Here is a 21668-nt window from a genome sequence, read left to right as displayed (position 1 = left end):
GTGGGTTGCAAGGAACTAAGCAAAGTTACTTAGAGCTGTGGGGAAGGATCTAGGAGAGTCATTCGGAGCACTCCTCTCCTATGAGTGTCTCAGGAGTTCCCATGATGGTTACAAGTTTATTTTAAGAGTTTTGAGAAATGTGTTGGAATTTCTATAGATCCCTGCTCTCCTATTATCATGCCTGGTGCTTCCATGGCAGCTGCCATATTAGTTAACAACTGTGGGGTGAGATCTGGTGGGAGTGACAGATTCCTTTTCCTCTCCAATTCTATTAGATACTCCTGTGAGGGTTGCTAAATTAGCTCAGAGATGTGGGGACGGATCTGATGGGACATGGAAGGATCTAGTGGGGTGTGATGGTGAAGAGATCTGGTGGGATGGGTGGGGAAGGATCTAGTATGATCTGCTAAGGAGCTGATCAGTTGGGGTGTGGCAGGATCAGTTGGGAAGGTATCCAGTGAATCTGCTGGGTTGTGATATATTGGGATGGGGGAAATGGATCTGGTACATCGGAATCTGCTGAGATTAGGCAGGCAAGGATCTGTCAGATCTGGTGGAAATGGGATGAGTTAAGGTAAACTGGGAAAGGTTTGATAAATTGTGGCAGGATCTGGTAGGGATAGGTTTATAAAGGATCTGGATGGGGAAGCAATGTCGTAGACATGGAGAGGGACCTGGTGAGTTGAAATACGTTGAGGAGAGATATGTTGGAATGGGGAGGGATCTGGGAATCACTTGATGTTTGTGTCAGGGATGGGATCTGATGGGGGTGGGTGGTTCTGGGGAGAGATGTGAGAGGATGGGGGCCAGGTGTGTGTGTGTGTGTGGTAGTGATGGGAGGAGAGAGGAGGGGCCCGGACGCGCTGCTTTGTAGCAGTGCTCTGGGTGGAGAGGCAGGTTTAGGGCAGGGAGGGACTCGGACGGGGTCAGGGTGGTTTGTGACAGGGCAGGGATGTGAGGATGGGCGGGGCGCGGCCAGGCCGAGTCAGCATGGCCTGCCACCCCCGCGCTGCTCCGTGTGGCCGCTGTTGCCGGGATAAGGGCCGCCTCTCCGGCTCCCGCGCCCGTGAGTGGCTGGGGTGAAGGCAGGGCGGAACGGGAGGCGGCTCGCTGTCCCAGCCGCCCGCGTCCGGGGCCGCCCGCTTCACTCCCCCCAGCAGCGTCGGAGCGAGCAGCGGGACAGTGAGCGAGGGTCGCCGCGCCGGGGGTGGCTGTGCCCGCTGCCGCCACCATGATGGAGCTCGAGGTGTCGCCCGCCACGCAGGTGAGAGCCGGGGTGTGGACCCCGGGCCCCTTTGCCGGGAAGGAAATGCTCCCGGGCGGGAGTCCGGGGGTGCCGCTGGCGCGTGCCGCCTCAACGCAGCCCCCGCTGACCTGAACTGGGGGGCGGTCCCGGCCGGGTGGCGACACGCCGGGTCACGGGGGGCTGCTGGATGTCAGGCGAAGGGGGGTGGTGCAAGAGCGGCGGCCCCGCCCCTGCACACAGGGCCTGTCCGGTTTCCACCGGCTCCGGGAACGTGATGAGTCACTGGGGCCGGCTAGGGGGCAGGCTGGTGCCCGCTGGGTCCTGGGCAAGGCGGGCGGGCAGAGCACGGTACCTTCTGGGCCCAGGGCCAAGGGAGCAGCCTGGCGCGGAGTCCCCTGTGCTCCTGGGAAACTGGCGCGTCAGGGCGGTGGGCGCCCAAAACTAGCAGCCGCTTCTTATCTTGTGAGAGCTTGGAACTTACCCTTTTGTGACTCAGTTTCCTCATCTGCACCATGTTTCCCCTTGGAAGAGGCCTGAAATGTGGGTCAGGCAACGCCAGTAACAGCCACCTGTGGTGCCGACAAATCTTATACAGGGGCCGCCCCTCCGTGCAAGGAGCCGTGGGAGGGTCAAAAGTGGACCCTCCGCACCCTCCCATTTCTAGTCAGCCTCGCCTCCCAGAGATGTAGATCAGATCCTCTTGGTTTCCTGAAAAATCTATCGACTGAGGAAGCTAGGGTGAGATCAAAATGCCCTGTGAGTGAAAACAGGTTGCAGAGCTTTCAGTTCTAGCTATAAGGGATAGAAGCCATAGCAAGCATTATTTTCAAAGAAAGTTTCTTTACCCGCAACAGATTTAACTAAATCTAAAAGATTATTTCTTTTACTATGTCCTCACTTCCCCCAGCATGCACTGTAACAGCTGACTCCTTTCCAAATTTTACTACAGCCTTGAAAATCTTAACTACATCACTTTAGTACCTGGTAACATTCAGGATAGCTAGTATGGGTAAGAGAGATTGTAATGCTGATTCTGGGCAGTGGCCTTCCGAGATGCTGGAACTGGCTTGAAGTCGTTTCCATCATATACAGGGTTTACAGTTTGGTTCAATAGCTCTCAGCATCTCCATTACACAAATTGTTCCGGCACCCTGGTGGCCCTCAAGACTCCATGGATCTGTGTGATATTTAGTCTGCATAAAATATAAAACATATGTCATTGCACTTGAATTTCGAAGGCCCTGCATCTCTTATGCCTTATTTAGGTGAATTATCTTAGTGTGGGTGGCTTTTGGCTTTAGTTGAAAGTTGATTGTCGTCTGTCACAATTTCCCTAAACGGGCCCTTAGCGTGCGATCTTTAGTGCGCTGAGCCAGGAACAAGTTGGAGCTGTTGCACAATCATTTAGTTCCCCAGGGCTGTTATGTTTTTGGAATTAGCCTTTCAAGTGCAGCTTCAAAATGTGCAAACCAGCATATATAGTTCTGTGTTGCCTTAGCTAATTTAAAGGGTGGTGGGTATAATCTCTGTTGTGTTATCTGAACATAAGTTTTAAATATTGAAAATTGTCTTTCAACTATTTTATGCTAGCTTCTTTATCTCATGTTTGTGCATAAAATAAATGTAGAGTTGAGTAGTTTCACTCCATAACAAGTTTCTTCAGGGGCATAAAATGACATTCTGTTTCATAATATTGTGCTACCAAATGTATCAATTGTCTAAATGCAGAAAAAATTAATCGAAGTTATTTCACTCCTTTGTGGAAAACTAGTTTTTAAAGGGTGGAGAGAATAGTTGAAAAGTAAACCAATTTATTCTCCAGTTTCAGTTTACAGATGTCTTGTGTTCATTTTTTCCCCTCTTGTTTATAGGGAAACATGTGGAATAAATTCAGGAGTAAAAAGTGTGTATTCTAAATTTTATGTCCTGTGTTTAGGTTCATTCTAATCTTGGTCACGTGAACTGTGCTTGTACAAACATATAGATAACACAGTGGTGAGCATATATATATTTCTCAGGGGCTAGGTATCCTACACGCTTTCTTTAGGGCAGTGGTTCTCAACCAGGGATATGTGTACCTCCTGGGGGTACACAGAGGTCTTACAGCCCGGTACATCAACTCATCTAGATACAGTATTTGCCTAGTTTTACAACCGGCTACATGAAAAGCACGAAGTCAGTACAAACTAAAATTTCATACAATTACTTGTTCATATTGCTCTATATACAAAACACTGAAATGTAAGTACAAGATTTATATTCCAATTGATTTATAATGTAAAAATGAGAAAGTAAGCAATTTTTCAGTAATAGTGTGCTGTGACACATCTGTATTTTTATATCTGATTTTGTAGGCAAGTCTTTTTTAAGTGAGGTGAAACTTGTGGGTATGCAAGACAAATAAGACTCCTAAAAGGGGTACGGTAGTCTGGAAAGGTTGAGAGCCACTGTTTTAGGGGATAGCATCCATTCACAAAGTTTCAGCTACACCTTTATGCCACCTTAAAGACTAACAAATTTATTAGAGCATAAGCTCTCATGGGCTACCGCCCACTTCATCGGATTCATAGAATGGAACATATAGTAAGAGATATATACACGCACACACACATATACAGAGAAGGTGGAAGTTGCCATACAAACTGTAAGGCTAATTAATGAAGATGAGCTATTATCAGCAGGAGAAAAAAACTTTTGTAGTGATAATCAAGATGGCCCATTTAGACAGTTGACAAGAAGGTGTGAGGATACTTAACATAGGAAAATAGATTCAATACGTGTAATGACCCAGCCACGCCCAGTCCCTATTCAAACCCAAGATAATATTATCTAGTTTGCATATTAATTCAAGCTCAGCAGTTTCTCATTGGAGTCTGTTTTTGAAGCTTTTCTGTTGCAAAATTGCCACAGAATAGAGACTCTTACAGTTTGTATGGCAACTTCCGCCTTCTCTGTATGTATGTGTGTGTGTATATGTGTGTATGTATATATCTTCTTACTATATGTTCCATTCTATGCATCCGATGCAGTGGGCTGTAGCCCACGAAAGCTTATGCTCTAATAAATTTGTTAGCCTCTAAGGTGCCACAAGTACTCCTGTTCTTTTTGCGTATACGGACTAACACAGCTGCTACTCTGAAACCTTTATGCCAGTATCACACAAATCTACCTCCCCACTCTTGACCTGTCTCCTTCTATCCAACACTGCTTCTTTTCTCTCTGTTCATATCATTAAAAGTTCCACCTGAACAGGCCTTCATCATCTCTTAACTTCGCTACTACAATTGCCTTGTGTCTGGCCTCGTTCTTGGTTGACACCTATCAGTTCCTTGCAAAATGTTGCTGCTAAGGTCATTTTCTTGGCTTATTTTGACTGTCAGGCCCCCTCTGAATGCCTCCTGGTCCCACCTTCTGTACTGCATCAAATTCAAGTTTTTTTTTGTTCTCCTCTTTAAGGCCTTTAGCAACTATAGGGCTTGTCTACACTTACAGCAGTGCAGTGGCACAGCTACCTATGCCAATGGGAGAGCTTGTCCCATTGGCGTAGGACTCTACCTCCCCAAGAGGAGGTAGCTGTGTTGACAGGAGAAGCTCTCTGGTCAACATAACGCTGTCTACATCAGGAGTTAAATTGGTGTAACTATGTTGCTCCAGGAGTGGATTTTCCATAACCCTGAGCAACAGTTATATCGACGTAAGTTTGTAGTGTAGACCAGGGCTATGCCTCCCCCTACTTATCTACTCTTTTTTATCTTTTTTGCTCTGTCAGTAATGCTAGGTTTCATTGCCTGCTTGCCCACTTATATAAGTGACTTCATCCTTTGTTCCATGCAGCCCCTTAAACATGTAATACCTTTCCCGAGCTGGTCCGCAGACCCACAAATCCTCTCTTCCTGAACACCCACTCTTTGTTTAGCTATTCTAATACATTGTCATATTTTATGGTGTAATAAAACTAATGCTTAAATTTATTACATGGAAAATTCTAATCTTCTATAAAATATTTAAATTTATGACGAGGGATGGGGAAGGTATATTAAAACACTGTTAGTTTAACCCCTTGATTTCTGTGAGCCAGCAGAACCTGAGGTGTGGGCCCTCAAAGCAATATGCCCACTTGTTTGGGGAGGGACAGGGCAGATGTCCAAGCAGCCAGCAATCCCTGCTCCATAAAGGGTCTGACATAGCTCTAAAAAGTGAATGTGAGAGACCCAGGAGGGAATGGGACCAGGATGGAGCCCCAAATTAAATTTTAAGTTGCTTTCTTCTGATAAAAACCCCAGGAGAGGGAATGACAGAAGCCCTCTCTGCATGGTTCTTGGGGTAAATTTTACTTGTGTGTAGGAAGGTGAAAATGGCTTTTTTTTTCCTATTAAACACTAACAGGTGATTGATAATGCTTACTGTAGATAAGCGCTACTAGGATGATCTGAGCAATGGAAAACTTGTCTTATGAAAGGAGACTCAAGGAGCTTGGCTTCTTTAGCCTAACTAAAAGAAGGTTGAGGGGAGATATGATTGATCTCTATAAATATATCAGAGGGATAAATACCGGAGAGGAATTATTTAAGCTCAGTACCAATGTGGACACAAGAACAAATAGATATAAACTGGCCACCAGGAAGTTTAGACTTGAAATTAGACGAAGGTTTCTAACCATCAGAGGAGTGAAGTTTTGGAATAGCCTTCCAAGGGAAGCAGTGGGGGCAAAAGATCTATCTGGCTTTAAGATTAAACTCGATAAGTTTATGGAGGAGATGGTATGACGGGATAACATGATTTTGGTAATTAATTGATCTTTAAATATTCATGGTAAATGGGCCCAATGGCCTGTGATGGGATGTTAGATGGGGTGGGATCTGAGTTACTACAGAAAATTCTTTCCTGGATATCTGGCTGGTGAATCTTGCCCATATGCTCAGGGTTTAGCTGATCACCATATTTGGGGTCAGGAAGGAATTTTCCTCCAGGGCAGATTGGAAGAGGCCCTGGAGGTTTTTCGCCTTCCTCTGTAGCATGGGGCACGGGTCACTTGCTGGAGGATTCTCTGCTCCTTGAAGTCTTTAAACCACGATTTGAGGACTTCAATAGCTCAGACACAGGTGAGGTTTTTCACAGGAGTGGGTGGGTGAGATTCTGTGGCCTGCGTTGTGCAGGAGGTTAGACTAGGTTATCATAATGGTCCCTTCAGACCTTAGCATCTATGAATCTAAGAATACAATGAAATAAGTGTTAAGTGCTTCACTTCTGAAAGGTAAGATAAAGGAAGATTATAAGATTTGTGATGGGCCTCATTTAAAGGTCTTGTTGGATGACAGATAACATTGAATTAAATGGAGAGATAGTGGTGTATACCTCTTGTAGCTTTGTAAGGTATCCAGGTGAACTTAACAAATGTTACTGACTTGTAAGTTTTGAGCATCATGATGGGAAGAGTGGAAAATGAGTATCTTCCCAATATGATTAAAGTTGTGAGGAAGGGAGAGCTATGTAGTTAACAGTTTAGACTGGAGTGAGACCAATAGTAAAAACTGGTAAATTGGCTCATAAAATATTAGAGTATCTGCATAGGGGAATCTGTTAGGTTTTTTCCCCTGACAAAGTATCCTGAAAAATATGAATCTGCTGTCATGCTATCTGTAGTACAGAAAGTGTTTACCAAGTTTTTACTAAGCAAATTACTTGTTAAACTGTTGGATTTTAACTAAATTGCCAACTAAATGAATTTATTTCTGTCTCATATCTTCATGCTAGATCACCTTCCTATAAGTAGGGCCCTACCAAATTCGTGGTCCATTTTGGTCAATTTCACAGTCATAGGATTTTAAAAATAGTAAATTTCAAATTTAAATAGCTGAAATAATTAAATTTCACAGTGTTATAATTGTAGGGGTCCTGACCCGAAAAGGAGTTGGAGTGGGGAGAGGGTTTTGCAAGGTTATTATGCGGGGGTTGTGGTACTGCTACCTTTACTTCTGCACTCTGCTGGCAGCAGCTCTGCCTTCAAAGCTGGGCAGCTGGAGAGAGGCAGCTGCTGGCTGGGCCCAGCTCTGAAGACAGTGCCACCGCCAGCACAGTGCAGAAGTAAGGATGGCGTGGTATGGTATTGCCACCCTTACTTCTGTGCTGCTGTCTGCAGAGCTGGGCCTTTAGTCAGCAGCTGCCACTGTCTGGCCACCCAGCTCTTAAGGCAGCAGTGTAGAAGTAAGGGTGGAATGGTATGGTATTGTGTGCTGCCTTCAGAGCTGGGTGCCCAGCCAACTGCTGATGCTCTCTGGCCGCCCAGTTCTGAAAGCAGCGTCGATGTAAGGGTGGCAATACCATGACCCCCTAAAGTAACCTTGTAACCCCCTTGCAACTCCCTTTTGGGTCAGGATCACCAATTTGAGAAACGCTGGTCTCCCCCATGAAATCTGTATAGTATTGGGCAAAAGCACACAAAAGACCAGATTTCATGGCCCGTGACATGTTTTTCATGGCCGGGAATTTGGTAGGGCCTTACATATAAGAGAGGGACTTCAGGAGAAGACAAAAAAATATATCCTGCAGCCATTTATGACATTCATCAACAGATGCTAGTGAGCTCTCCTTCCTGGCCATCCAGTAGGATCGCTATGAGGGGAATCCAAGCTTCTGTGCTCTGGATCCCCACAGTGTTTCAGGCTCCTGAAATCCAAATGGAGTCCAGCCACTGCCCCAATATCTGGGTACCTGGGTGCACACTCAAGGTGCAGACCTTCTCTGGCACCCGCCTCCGAGTGTCAGAACCTGCTATCCAGCTACTGTGTTCCTCTGGACACAGTACTGGCCCTTCAGACTCCCCAGTATTTAAACACACCCTTCTGCCAGAATTTCACCCATAAGGTGTGAAGCTTCTGGTTTATAATTTAACACTCAGCAGCATGCAGCAGTTGTGAAGCAGTCTGTACACTCATTTTGTTCAGTCTTATATTTATGCTCTTTATATTTAATTATGAAAAGCACAAGAAAGTATAGATCATACCCAAAACAATAAAACATTCTAAATGCAATGTCCCTCGCTAGCTCACCCTTCCCTTGAAAGTCCTGGGGAGATTATCTGTGTTCGTTAGGCAGGATCCTTCACCCCTCTGCTTTCCTTGCCCCTGCAGCAGCCTCTGTCGTCATAATCTGGTGCAAAGTGGCTCTACCCCAGCTCCACAGCCTGCATCTGTGCTGGCCCTCAGAGCAAGGCCCTAGGGAGCTGGGGACTTGCTGTCTCAAACTGAGCCACTCAACTTCTTTCTTTCTCTTATCTCAGAAAGACCACTTCTACCCCTCTGACCCTTTTCTGCCCTTGCCATCCCCTTGCTTCCCTTTCAGTCACCCACTCCTTGACCATCATCCTCCCAACTGCCTCTTTTCTGTCATCTGCAGTGGCAGATGAGTGCCATGCCCAGCCTGTTACCATGGGGTGGGTGCTCCTGGCAGGCAGCTCTGATTCCCCGGTCAGCTCACTGTGTACTCTGTCCTTCATATTTGTTTGGAACAAAAGGGGAGCAGGAACTTATCACGTAAATGTGTTTTCCCATCCAATGCCTTCCCCTCCCTTGGCATGCCTGGGCTGCATTGTGATTATGGGGTTGCTCAGCAGTGCTGGGCTGTGCAGGCTATCCACACTGGTTTGTTATTGTAGGGTTACTTGTACTCAATGGTTTATTATTGTAGGGATGCTCAGGAGTGTTCAGTTCCTGGCAATTTTATTTTTCTTTAAATAGAGAAAAGAAAAGGATTAAAGCCTTTGATTTGGGGAAAAACTGACCCAGATTCCCAGGGGCAGTGGTTTTGGAGGAAAAGATGGAGAGACTCCATGCTGGTGCTATGTACAGAGGTGGATCCAGGCCCTGCCCAGGAGGCACAGAGCAGATCATGTGCAGAACACCCCAAATCCTCGAGCAGGTGCTACTATCTCCAAGAACTGGCTTGCTGGATGCTGTGCCCCTAAGCTGGTGCCCCTTAGAGGGAAAAGGCCTCATGTCCCATTCCCCATCTTGGGGCTGTATTGGATCTGATGTTCCCTAGTGTGGGAAGCCATTTGTCCCATTCTTTGTGCCTTCCCCTCTTCCCCCAACTTCACAGTAATGGGACAGTTCTATTTCTTCTCATTCTCTTGTGCTGGGTTTTTTTGTTCCAGAATGTTTGTGTCTGCAGCTCTGGGCTTCAGAGACTGCACATAGACATTTGGGGTGTTATGTGCTGATGAGCCTTCCCTTTCCCCCCACTGGGAGACTTAGGAGTGGCTTCTCATCAGCCCAGGGTCCTATTGTCATTGTTCAGTATTTGTGACTACTCTCCAAAACAATGTGCCAGGTGCTGGGGTGTGGGCCCTTCACTGCAGCTTTCCACAGATTCTCCTGACTGTCTGTTCTAGGAAAGGAGTCCAGAGGGAGGTGGGGTTGGGGAGGGAGTCCCATGCTGGTTCCAAATGGGCAGACACTGGTCTTGTTGCAAGTCAGCTCAGCCTGGTGCAGAAAGGCCTAGAGGAGACACCTGTTCTCTGTGTGCAAGTGTTATATATGTCTCTGTGTGTGTGTGTGTGTGAGAGGAAAGGTAAGCTCACGCATGGGTTGTTTTGCTGAAGGGGGGTTCCATATGGGGGTGTATGATTGGTTGGGGTTGTCTTTATGTGTGGGGAGGGGGAGAGTCTATAGGATTGTGTGTTCTGCCCTGTGAGCTCCTTTATAGACTTCTCCTCTCCTTCTTTTATTCTGCCCAAAACATACTCCTTTCAGACAGGAGGAGGAAGTTTCTTCTCCCAGGTAGAGCAAATCTATTGTCTCAAAGTGTTTTACTTTGAATAGATGATCATTGAGTGCTGATCATTCACCATAGACTCTGGCCTGGCAGAGACATGAAACAACCCTGGTAGCTCATAGGGGATTCATCATACATGACAGTAATTTCATGATACAGTTTCAGAAGTGGTACAGACAGAACCCCCATTTGTCACACTAACGGAGAACTTTTGAGTCAGTGAAAAAAGGCCTCACCGTTATCCCTTGACAGTGGAATTCTGCAGCTCTATGTCATGTGAGGATAAGTGTTAAAATCTGAATAAAGCCATCTCTCTAAGAATAAGGACAAAATTTAACAGAGGAGTAGAGGAGGAAAGAAAACACAATCTCTTTTAAAAAAAAAAAAAAAAAAAAAAAAAAAAAAATTGGTACCCAAACTTTAGAAAGCATCCATTAGTTGTGGGTGTCCCCATTTTAGTGTGCTCAACTTGAGACGTAGCTCTTGTCTACACTAAGAAAATTTACAAAGCAAACAAAAATTCACTCCTTCAGTGAAACCAGTAGAAGCTGTAGTGTAGACAAGGCTCCAAGAGTCTCTGATGTATTTAACTGTTTCTATGGGTCTAGGTATAATGGTGGTAAAATACCAGAATTTGCTGTAGGGTTGATAAAGCTCTAACTGCCACCATTTCAAATAGGCAGGTTTTTTTTTGTAAATATCTAAAATGTGCACACAGTCCTGTGTCCTGCTGAGAATCTACAATTACAATTGAAATGAGTAGAAGTGTGAGTGCTCAGCACCTCTTAAAATCTGGTCCTAAAGAACTCAAGTTTAGCACCTAAAGTTAGAGATGTTTGGCCTAAAATTTGAAAAATGTTTTCAAGAGACCAAACCGGGAGGAAAAGAAAACATTCAGTGTAGGCAGGGAGCAGCTGGATTATCTCACAGGCATGGAAGAACTACAGCCATTTTTATGGTACTGTGTGGGAGGTTTGTGTACATTTCCCACCAATGTTTCAGGGGGAAGAATAACTCTGGCTCCTTATCCCCACCTTTTCTGAAAAAGGGGGAAAGTTTACATTGGCTCTCAATCAACAATGGAATATTCCTTGCTCAACCATAAAGGCCAAAATATGTAACCAAAAATGAATGACTGATCAAAATAAAATACGTACAAACTGTACCATTTCCCATACCCAAAATCTGTTCTGTTCTTTTCTGTTGGGTCATTTCCCTTTAGAACTCACCAAAAACAGAGTATTTACTGTTTGGAAGATAGCGCTGCCATCGTGGTCCTGACCAAAATCAATTTAGTAAGCCAGGGCGGGGAAGGGTATTAATTTTCTTAAATTCCATGGAACCTCTGTGGAATAGATAGGACTACCTGGTTTGAGAAACACTAGAAATGGAAGAAGAAAATTCTAATCAACACCTTGATCTATCGGTCCTTCAGCCTTCATATAGATTGCACCGATCACAACACATCTTCCATTCTTCTCGTATCCTGGCCTTCTGTCTCCATATGCGGCCATGTCTTTTCACAATAAATTCTTCCCATCTCTTTGGAGATCGGCTGAGCGGTCGTTTCAGTTCCCATGGGTACCACTCGGTGACAGCTGCAGTCCATCAATTGTCAATGAGCCTCGCTATATGCCCGGCCCATTGCAGTTTACTATGCCTGCTCTCAGTGATGACATCCTGCACTCCACTCTGCTGTCTGATCACTTCACTGGGGACTCAGTCGCAGACTGAAATTCCCAGAATTCTTTTTTCCATCGCCCTCTCTGTGACAGACCGTTACTGCTCCTTTTGTCTTTGTCAGTGCCCATGTTTTGCTGCTGTACAACATTGCTGGCAGTACTGTTGAGTTGAAGAGGCTGGCGCATGTTGCCTTGTTGATTTTTTTTTTTCTTTCTTTTTTTCTTTTTTCCCCCCCTTGGAGGACATCCTTGATAGAAATGAATGCACACCAACATGCTTTCTTTCTTCGCGAGAGTTCACCTTCCTGATTGTGTGGCAGGTTAATTTCTTGGCCCAAATGGACATATTGCTCAACTTCTTCTATTTGTTCTCCCTTGATTGTTGTTTTGACTTTTGGCAAGGAATCAGACTGCCTAAATTTCGTTTTGAAGTGGTTAATTTTCAGTCTGACTTGGCTGCTTTTTGTGTTGAGTTCTCGCAGCATTTTCTGTAGTTTGATAGTATTTTCGGCGATCAACACACTATCATCTGTGAATTTGAGATGGTTTAACTGCTCTCCGTTGATGTTGATTTCACCCTTCCAATTCATCCACCTCATTACCATTTCGAGGAAGAGTTTTGGTGAAACTGTGTCTCCTTGTTTCACACCTTTCTTAACTGGGATGTGAAGGGGAGTATCAAATGAAGTTATATCTGTAGTCAAAATTTGCTTCGTTTAATAATTTGAAATAGTTTGTGTTGATGCCCTGCTTGAGCTTTCAACACTGCATTGATCTCTACGCTGTCGAATGCTTTTCCATAGTTGACTAAGGCAATATATAAAGGGAATTTGTATTCCCTTTAGCATACCAATAGCTGGTTTATAGTGGAAAATATGGTTCATTATGCTGAAATTCCTTCGAAAGCCTGCCTGCTCTCTCAGCTGCTGCTCATCCAGACTCTGTGAGAGTCATTTTATTATTATTTTGGTGAACAGCTTGTAGACATGTGAGAGTAGACATATTGGACGATAGTTCTTTAGATCTTCACAGTCGCCCTTCTTGTACAGCAGAATGGTATTGGATTCCTTCCAGCTAGATGGTATCTTCTACATTTCCAAGTAACGGCTAAACCTCTGAGCAAGGGTTTCCCAGAGGTCTTAGCTCCAGCTCTTATCATTTTGATTGTCAGTCCATCTTTACCTGGGGCTTTTCCTTCCTTCATTTGGTGAACTGCATGTCAAACTTCGCTGACAAGGACTGGGCGTACATGCTCATTGGTCTGTTGAAGTGTTGGTACTGGGACATTGAACTGTTTGTGTCTCAGATAAATGTAGAAATATTTGAAGACCCCTTCCATCCCTGTTCTGTCAATTACTGGTTTTCCATCCTTTTTCTTCAGTGTCATTATTGTTGACCTGTACAGTGTCAATTCCCTTTTGCATTTTTTTAAGGCTTCTGCGATCTTCAGCCATCTTTTAGAGCCTTTCATTTCTGTACTTCTCAAAGTCCTCCTTTAGTCTTCTTCCTATCAACTTGCAGAGGAGGGGTTTGTCTCCTCAAAGATTGTCTACTCAAGTTTGTCACCATCATTTTGCTTCATATTTCTCCGCTTCCCTAGCAAGTTCCTAGTTTCCTCCGAGATTCTTCCCTTCGCTCTTTTCGGTCTTTCTTCCTTGGTTAATTTCACACATTGCCTCACTTTATTAGTGACTTTTTATAATCCTCATCACAGTTATCTATAAGACTCCAGTCTTCCTTGGAAATGTTTGCTTTCAAGATTGCCTCGTCAAATATTTTTGGCCGCTGTCTCTGATTTGCCGTCTGTAACACTTGCTTCTCCACCTTTTTGTTGAAGTTCAGCCGTGCTCTGAGCAAGCGATGGTCACTACCGGTGTTAAATGATGGTGGTACTAAGATGTCTTGTACAATGCACCGCTTATCAATCAAAATATAGTCAATCGCATTCTTGTTCTTCGCATTGGGCACAATCCATGTCCACCTCCTCTCAACCTTCTTCTTAAACCAAGTGTTACCAATGAACATTTCTTTTGTCTCCACCAGAGTTGCCAGTCACTCTCCTCGTGGATTTCGTTTGCCAATGCCATACTTTCCAATGAACTTTTCACTTTCTTTCCTGCTTCCAACTCTGGCATTGAAATCTTCCCATCACGATTGTATATGTGGATTTTTGAGCGAGGGTTTCCTCGAACTCTTGATAGATTTCCTCCATGTTGGCATCTTTGCTTGTGGGAGCATAGAGCTGAATAATCTTGAAGATGCTGTTCTTGTTCAGTTGGAGGTGTAGCACTCGATGCACGATGACTTGAACTTGCAGGAGATGACTTTTGAAAACCATTCCTTGTTGATGATGAGGCAGATTCCTCCAACGGTTCTCACGGCTTCTCCTTTTCCTAACATGATGGTGTTTTTGTGTCTCCACTTAACTTCCATCTCCTTTCTTCGCCGTGTTTCACAGAGACCAAAGATGTCCGTCCCAAGCTGTCCTTGCCTTCTCCTCCATTTGATGGTTGATAGAATCGTCTCTCGTCAGTATCCTGCAGTTAGAGGGCAGTCCTTTTTCTGGCCCCTGAGATTCTTAACAGCCTCTCATCGACTGAACTCCCCACCAACGTCATAGAACAGATTGAGGCGTGCACGGGGAGTTGGGGCCCATTTATTCATGTTGTGTTTAGCCATTTTTTCATCCACCCACTGGCTATGCTGTTAGTGGTGCATTTACCTCCTCAACTTACATAGCACCCAGCCTCAAGACAGAGGACAGCTGTCCTCTCCCTGGGTTGGAAGTCTGACGCCTTAATACCGGGGCGGGCAAACTTTTTGCCCTGATGGCTGCATCAGGTTTCTAAAATTGTATGGAGAGTCGGTAGGGGTGGCTGTGCCTCCCCAAACAGCCAGGCATGGACCAGCCCCTGCTTCTTGCCCCCTGATGCCCCTTCCCCCCCCCCCCCGGACTCCTGCCCCATCCACCCCTCCTGCTCTCGGTCCCCTGACCGCCCCGGACCCTCCACCCCTAACTGCCCCCCGCCGCCCCATCCAACCCCCCATCCTTCCTGACTGCCTCCCCAGGACCCCTGCCCTATCCAACTCCGCCTCCTTCCTGACCGCCCCGGACCGCTCACCCCTAACTATCCCCTGCCCCATCCATCCCCCCCACTCCCTGTCCCCTGACTGCCACCCCATCCAACCCCTCCTCTCCTTCCTGACTGCCCCCCTGGGACCCCTGCCCCCATTCAACCCCCATTCCCCACCCTTTGACCGCCCCGACCCCTATCCACACCCCTGACCACCCCCCAAACTCCCCTGCCCTCTATCCCACCCCACCCACGACCCCCCCCCAGCACCGCTCCCTGCCCCCTTACCACGCTGCCTGGAGCACTGGTGGCTGGCAGTGCGGCTGCACCAGGACAGGCAGCCGTGCCATGCTGAGCACTGGGTCAGGCTGGGCTCTGCAGCCCCGCCGCCCAGAGTATTGCGCCGCATGGCGGTGTGGCTGTGGGGGACGAGGGACAGCCTCCTGGGCCAGGAGCTCAGGGGCCGGGCAGGACGGTCCCACAGGCCAGATGTGGCCCGTGGGCCGTAGTTTGTCCACTCTGCCTTAATAGCATGGTTGAACCTACTGAAGAATACGCTCCTCTATCCTCGCTGTCAGACAAGCCAGGGTAACTGCTGTGCCACGTTGAGGTAGGATTTTGCAGCAGCTAACGAACACGTGACATTTCATTTATCTACTTCCGAATTATACCATTGTTCTATTGATAATTACCAAACTTAATATTAACTTTGGTCCTTCAACAAGAAGCTGTAGAAGGTTCTCAAAAGCATCAAAAAAGTATTGATACGAGACTGTCTTAATAAAACAATGCCAGTCTGTGGATACAGAAACATGGTAAACTGACATACCTAAGAAGGAAATATGCATTTTCTTATTATAACGTCAGAGCTATGCATTTTTTTTAATAGAAAGGAAGGAAATAAAGATATTTCATTTTAACTACTCTGTAGCAAGATTGTTGCCTGTCTTGACTATAGAATGGCACCATAGAATGGTACCATACAATGCAATTTCTAATCAGTGTTATTTATTAACAAACATATTCACACATCTTTCTGCATCTGTATATTAAACCAAAGAAACTAGGGGTGTCAGGAAAGGTTTAGTTATGTAAAAATGACTTTGGGCTGGGTGAAGGTAGGGTTTTAATTTACTTTTGTATCTGCCACATTTGCTTTTTTTCCCTTTCTCTTTGAAATGATGCAAAGATAAGTTTAGTATTGTTAAACCACTGAGTATAAATGTGCCAGCTTGTGAAGGTGCGGTGTATTTACAATAATTGTATTGACTGAGGCTTAGTGGAGCACAAGTCTCAACAGTAACCCTGTTGGCATGAATTAAATATTAATCCCTTGCTGCTGTGTTTGAATTGCAACCAGCAAAAAGTCCTCCAAAGTCACCAGGTTAATCACCTACTTAAAGTTTGTTTTGGACTCAAAAAGCTTCACTTTCCAACCCTAAATAATGTATTTCTTTACTTCAACAGGTTCTTAAAAAAACAAACATTTTGTTTTAAAAATCTATTCCTTTTTTTTTTTGATAACTTTCTCTGTCAAACTTTAAAGATTGTGTATACAGAATGTGGCAAAAAGCAAATTTAGGTAAATGAAAGTCACAACAAATTGTACAGATTCTTTTTCTTTGTAGTAATCTAGTTTAACAGGTTTTGGAAAAAGTCCATCTACTGCTTATGCAACCTTTTTACTTAAAGCAAAAAGTCAGATAAGAGTAGTTGAAAACATGAAATTGTAAACTTGGCAATTTCAAAAGCGGACTGATTTACAGTAGAACTTTAATACTGATCAGCAGTAATCAACCTACTAGCTTAGTGAAACAAATGCGTAATAAGGCTAAGCAATTAAATCAACCAATAAGAAATGTAACCAATAGAACTATCAGTGGTATATAAATATATAACTACATTAAAACATGAAAGCCTCATCTGAAGATAAAATAAGCAAAGGAATTTGGAGTTAAAGTACTCAATGTGTTTTAATCTTTTTATACTTAGAGTTGGAGTTTGGACAGGAAAAAGCAATGGTAGCAACAGTCACTCCTTAATTGTTGGTAATATGTTTACTAACCATAAACTTAGGTATTGCTGAAGTCCTGAGAATAGTAGGTTACTATACACCAGGGATCGGCAACCTTTGGCACACGGTCCGTCAGGGAAATCTGCTGGCGGGCCGGGATGGTTTGTTTACCTGCAGCATCCGCAGGTTCGGCCGATCGCAGCTCCCACTGGCTGCGGTTCGCCGTCCCAGGCCAATGGGGCTGCGGGAAGCAGTGCGGGCCGAAGGATGTGCTGGCCGCCACTTCCCGCAGCCCCCATCGGCCTGGGACGGTGAACCACAGCCAGTGGGAGCTGCGATCGGCCAAACCTGCGGATGCTGCAGGTAAACAAACCGTCACGACCTGCCAGCGGATTTCCTTGACTGGCCGTGTGCCAAAGGTTGCCTATTCCTGCTGTACACAATATACTAGTGAAGCATGTGCAGTGAACACCTTAACTCTGGATTTTTTTAAAATTAAGTTTTTTAGAATTTTTATAAAGAGAAAAGTCAAACGAAAAAACATTAGAACAAGAGGAAAGTATGCATTCTGCAAAGGAGTGCACTGTTTTACTTTCAGCTTGTATCCTTGTGACCCAAGAGTACATGTTTTAAACAAAGCCCTTTCCAAACACGCAACTGTCTGAAGCCCTAACTAGGGCTGTGAATTTGGTTTATAAAGTTATTTGGATAACTGAGAAATCTGTCAGCAAATGTGGAGAAAAATGGTGGTGTAATTATGAACAGCTTTTGGAGATGAACAGTTGTTGTTTTTTTTTTATGAAGCTCTTCTGTTTATAGTCTCCAGCCATTTTGAATTCTTTCTAAAATATTTGCTCAGATTTTGTAACAGACATTTTATTGTAGCCCTAGCACCGATAATCCAAAACAGTGATTCAATACATGTTTTTATGTCTACATTGTATTTGGTTTTATGTTACATATTGTCTTACGTTCACTTCATAACAATTAACACAAAAATGATGATTTGATGCATCAGAGCCATAGTATGGAAATGTTAATAAGTGGGCCTCATAATAAAGGTTTAAAATAAGCTTATTTTTGGTAACAGTATAACTGCTCCCTCTCAATCAATTATTTTTTTTAATACCTAGCACAGATATTAATGTGACACTGAGTAAAATTCAGAGGTTATACGTAGGTTGGGGTAATTTATATGCTGCAGAGCCAGATGAAGATGCAAATTAGACTAATTGGTTCAGTGTAAAGTTAGCTGTGCAGTTGGAATGTATATTAAAGTTTTTTTAGAAATGTTACTGTGCAAATACAATAATGGCTATATCCCTTAGCAGTGTCCCTTTAAAAAGACCCTCCCCTTGACCAAACGTACAGTATTTGCTGCTTTATTTGAAAAAATGCCCCTGTGATAATAGGAGGCAAAATGCTAGTCCTCCAAAACAACTGAATCCTAGATCAGTAGCTGAATAGCCCTCCAACAAGAAATGCAACAGCCATGAGAGTATTGTGCTCTCCTGACTGACTTCATTCTTTTGAGTGGGCAGGGTATAAAAACTGATATGAAATCTACTTTCTGAAGTCCTCTGGGAGCAGGCCTTTTCTGAATGTCAGTCCCCTGATACCTCGCAGGCATGGGGAAGCAGGTAGAACAGTGCAATGAAATGATGGCCATGTACACACTGTCAGATATGGTAAATTAGTTTCCTGTGGTCATACACATAAAATTCTGGGATTTTAGCAGCGTTGCAACTTTTGCTTAGGAGACTAACCACATATACAATATTGTGAAGATCATGAGGTCTTTCTACACTGATTATATACCTTTTTAATTTCTGCTAAGTCCAGTTTTTAACTTGACATTCATCCGCATCAAACAACCACACCTGGTGCTATTTGGGAATATTGTCAGCAGTCTTAAAAGGGTCAGTACTGAAATAAGCTCTTTTGTCTTGATGTGGTCCCTTCAGGGAAGCCTGCACTTCCAACCATTTCTGTACCTGTGTTATAGACAGAGGACATCACTCTCCAAGACAAACTTTTTTTTTATGAGCAATAAAACTAAAGAGGCAGGATAAAGAAATATGAGTTGAATTTAATGGCATCCCAGTATCTCAGCCCCAGATGGTATACAGTCAGACTGTAAATGTCAGATTTCCAGGATTTAAAACTGGAACTGAAAATTAAATTTAAATAATTTCAAACCTTTTAAGGAAAGGCCTTTTTTGTTGCTGTATGACATTGAAAAAAGTTACCCACCTGCAGTTTTAAAATTAGTACTGTTTATTGTATTGGTATTGCATGCTATATTTTGTAAGTATGATATAATCCAGGCAGAGCCTCTTGCAAAACATGGTTTACATACTTGACAAGTTGACTGTGCTTGTGTGTTAATCTGTCAAGACATGTTTTTTAAAAAAATCAGTTTTGTTTTACTCTTGAGGGCTTGCCTATTTGCTGCATTTGAGATTAATATCCCATTATGATACTTTGAAAAAATCTTCACATAACTCATCTAAAGAAAAGTTGTTATGACTAAATGGAGCTATTCAGTATTTTCATGGCTGCTTGATCATAACAAGCTAAGAGGAAATTCCTTTTTATTTTTTTGAAATGCTTGTGACTAAGAGTGGTACTTGCCTGCTTGCCACTGCAATTAGAATGGAACAGTGATTGTGCTACTGGAATGGATGATGTTTGAAGTATTCTGCTCAAAACTTACAAGCAGCATGGCATCAAATGGTCAGGATTTTCTACCTGCCCCAGCTGCTTTTGGCATTCCACATCTCAATATGTTGGATCTTCAGTCCCTTTATCTTCTGGCAGTTTCCCAGAGTGATAGATACCCTGCTGGGCAAGATGCTTGGGGACACTGTCATAAAACAGGATATTCCAAATTAGGTTCAGTTGCACCTAAATCATCTCATGACTTCACATTAACAAGTGCTCTAATTTCTGCTTTGGGCCAGCTTGCAACATTTTCACAGGCTGGCTTCTTCAGAGCTGTGCTCCAAAAGCTGCTTTGTAACATAGTAATCTCGAAGAAGGAGTTGTGAGTTAGAGAGTTATGTGCATCATGATCTAAAGGTTGATGCAGCTCAGTTTCTACAAGTGGCAGGATTCTGGGAAAGCTTGGTCTCAGGCAAACTTAACCAGAGAGGCCACCCAAGGAGTGACTGGTATATTCTGAAACAGTGGTAAGTGGACTAATTGTTCCTTTGCAGCTAGTGCTTGTCGTCTACACTGATGTTGCACTGGTAGAGATTGACATAGTGGTGGATGATACGGTGGTTAGACTTCTTTAGAGCAAATGTAGTTTAGTCAGTGGTGTGATCATCTGTGGGTGCACTGTTTGAAATTCTGTATTGTCACGTATCTTAAAATCCATTATGGGGTCCATGCATTGCATGTTAAAATTGACTAGGGTAGATAAGGCCATAAGCAAAGTAACTCTGAATGCAGGAATTTAGAAGCTCTGCTCAGCTTCTGAGTTTGTTAGTCAAACGTCTTCAATTCAAGGAATTTCCACTGGTACTTTTAACATCTTTGAGCAAAATAGCTGTTTATACATCAGGCTATGCAGATTTTCAACAGGAATTCTGCAGAGGAATGGTTATGCACTCAGAAGTTAGTAAGAGGTTTAAATTTACAGCCTCAAGTGTTGCATCACTAGACAAATGCAGTATGCAGCAGAAACAAATGCACTTTTTTTTACTGAAAAGTATAAATTATCTTGATGCTGATGGTGATTTTTTTTTTAGATTCCAAAGTAGATTCCCATATCATCATTATCGTTAAGACTGAAAGCAGAAGTACTTTTAAAAATAATCTCATTACAGTGTTGTAACTTGAAAAAAGTTGTTTAAAAGTTAGGAAGTTCAGAATCAGAAACTTCTGACTGTTGGATTCTGAATTTCTAATTTGACCATTTGGGCTACAAACCTTGCATGTAGAAATAGTGTGTTCTTATGTTATGCCAGCATAAGACACATAACGACTGACATCTTTACAGAAAGGAACACACAGCAGTTTCTCTCTTGCTTTCTATAACCCTCTCAAATTCTATTTGGGAATATAATTTAAATGTAGGAACCTTGGGTCAGTTCCTCATCTGGTGTAAATTGGTATAGCTCAACTGAATTCATTGGAACTACACAGATGTACGCCAGATGAAGTTCTGGCCCCTTTCCATCTGTTGCATTAGGAACTTGGCCTTTCCAGTCCACACTGGGGAATCGTTGCTCCCCTTTTAGCAATTCTGGATGTCTACAGATAACCCTCTATATTTAGTTTGCTGGTAAAAGGAAAAATGGCAGCCATTTAAGTAATTAAGTTGTTGGTAGGAATCTCTAAATATAGTCCAGATCATTCTGTAAGATCTTTGTATTGTTTACATCAGAAACATAGAATTATTGTAAGTGCAAATAGATGTGGTACTCTGAAAAATAAGCTTTTAATAAATTGTGTGTGTTGTGGCAGAATATTAAAAAATCCTTATAACATGTGACCATACTTTAATATTAGACTCTAGCAGAGATCTATTTTAAAATATGTTTAAAGGATTACTAATCTTTTATAATGTGAATTCACTGTGTTGCCCAGAATATTTTAGCTCATATTTTTAATTACAACCTATTTTTAATCTAATTTTCCTACTATTCACTTTGGGACAAGGAGGTCAAGTAACTTGCCCAAGGGGACAAAATGATTCAGCCAGAATTAGAATTTGGGATCCTCCTTCTATTGTATTTTCCTGAAGCCATGACCTATATGTTAGAATTCTGTTCCTTTGCCTAACAAGTTGCTTCTAATTTTAGATGAGACTAAGTTAAATCTCTGCCTTCTTCCATAGTAACTTCCTTTGGAAAATTAACGCAAGTACTTAT

General features: G+C 43.5%; 1 protein-coding gene across 2 annotated transcripts in view; it reads left to right on the top strand.

Annotated features, from left to right (window-relative positions):
- Positions 1 to 848: 848 nt before the first annotated feature.
- Positions 849 to 21668, top strand: part of NFE2L2 (nuclear factor, erythroid 2 like 2) — a 42991-nt gene continuing 22171 nt past the window's right edge. Inside the window, exon 1 of one of the 2 annotated variants that reach the window (XM_037912074.2) lies at positions 849 to 1264. In XM_037912074.2, coding sequence (XP_037768002.1) covers positions 1232 to 1264 — 33 coding nt within the window. In that variant the 5' untranslated portion in view covers positions 849 to 1231. The remainder of the gene's footprint in view (positions 1265 to 21668) is intronic. The other variant, XM_037912075.2, reaches the window with a different exon arrangement.

This window comes from Chelonia mydas, chromosome 11 (genome assembly GCF_015237465.2).
Source record: "Chelonia mydas isolate rCheMyd1 chromosome 11, rCheMyd1.pri.v2, whole genome shotgun sequence".
NCBI lineage: Eukaryota > Metazoa > Chordata > Testudines > Cheloniidae > Chelonia > Chelonia mydas.
The sequence above is the reverse complement of the archived record's forward strand: the minus strand, read 5'-3'. Positions and strand labels throughout refer to the sequence as shown.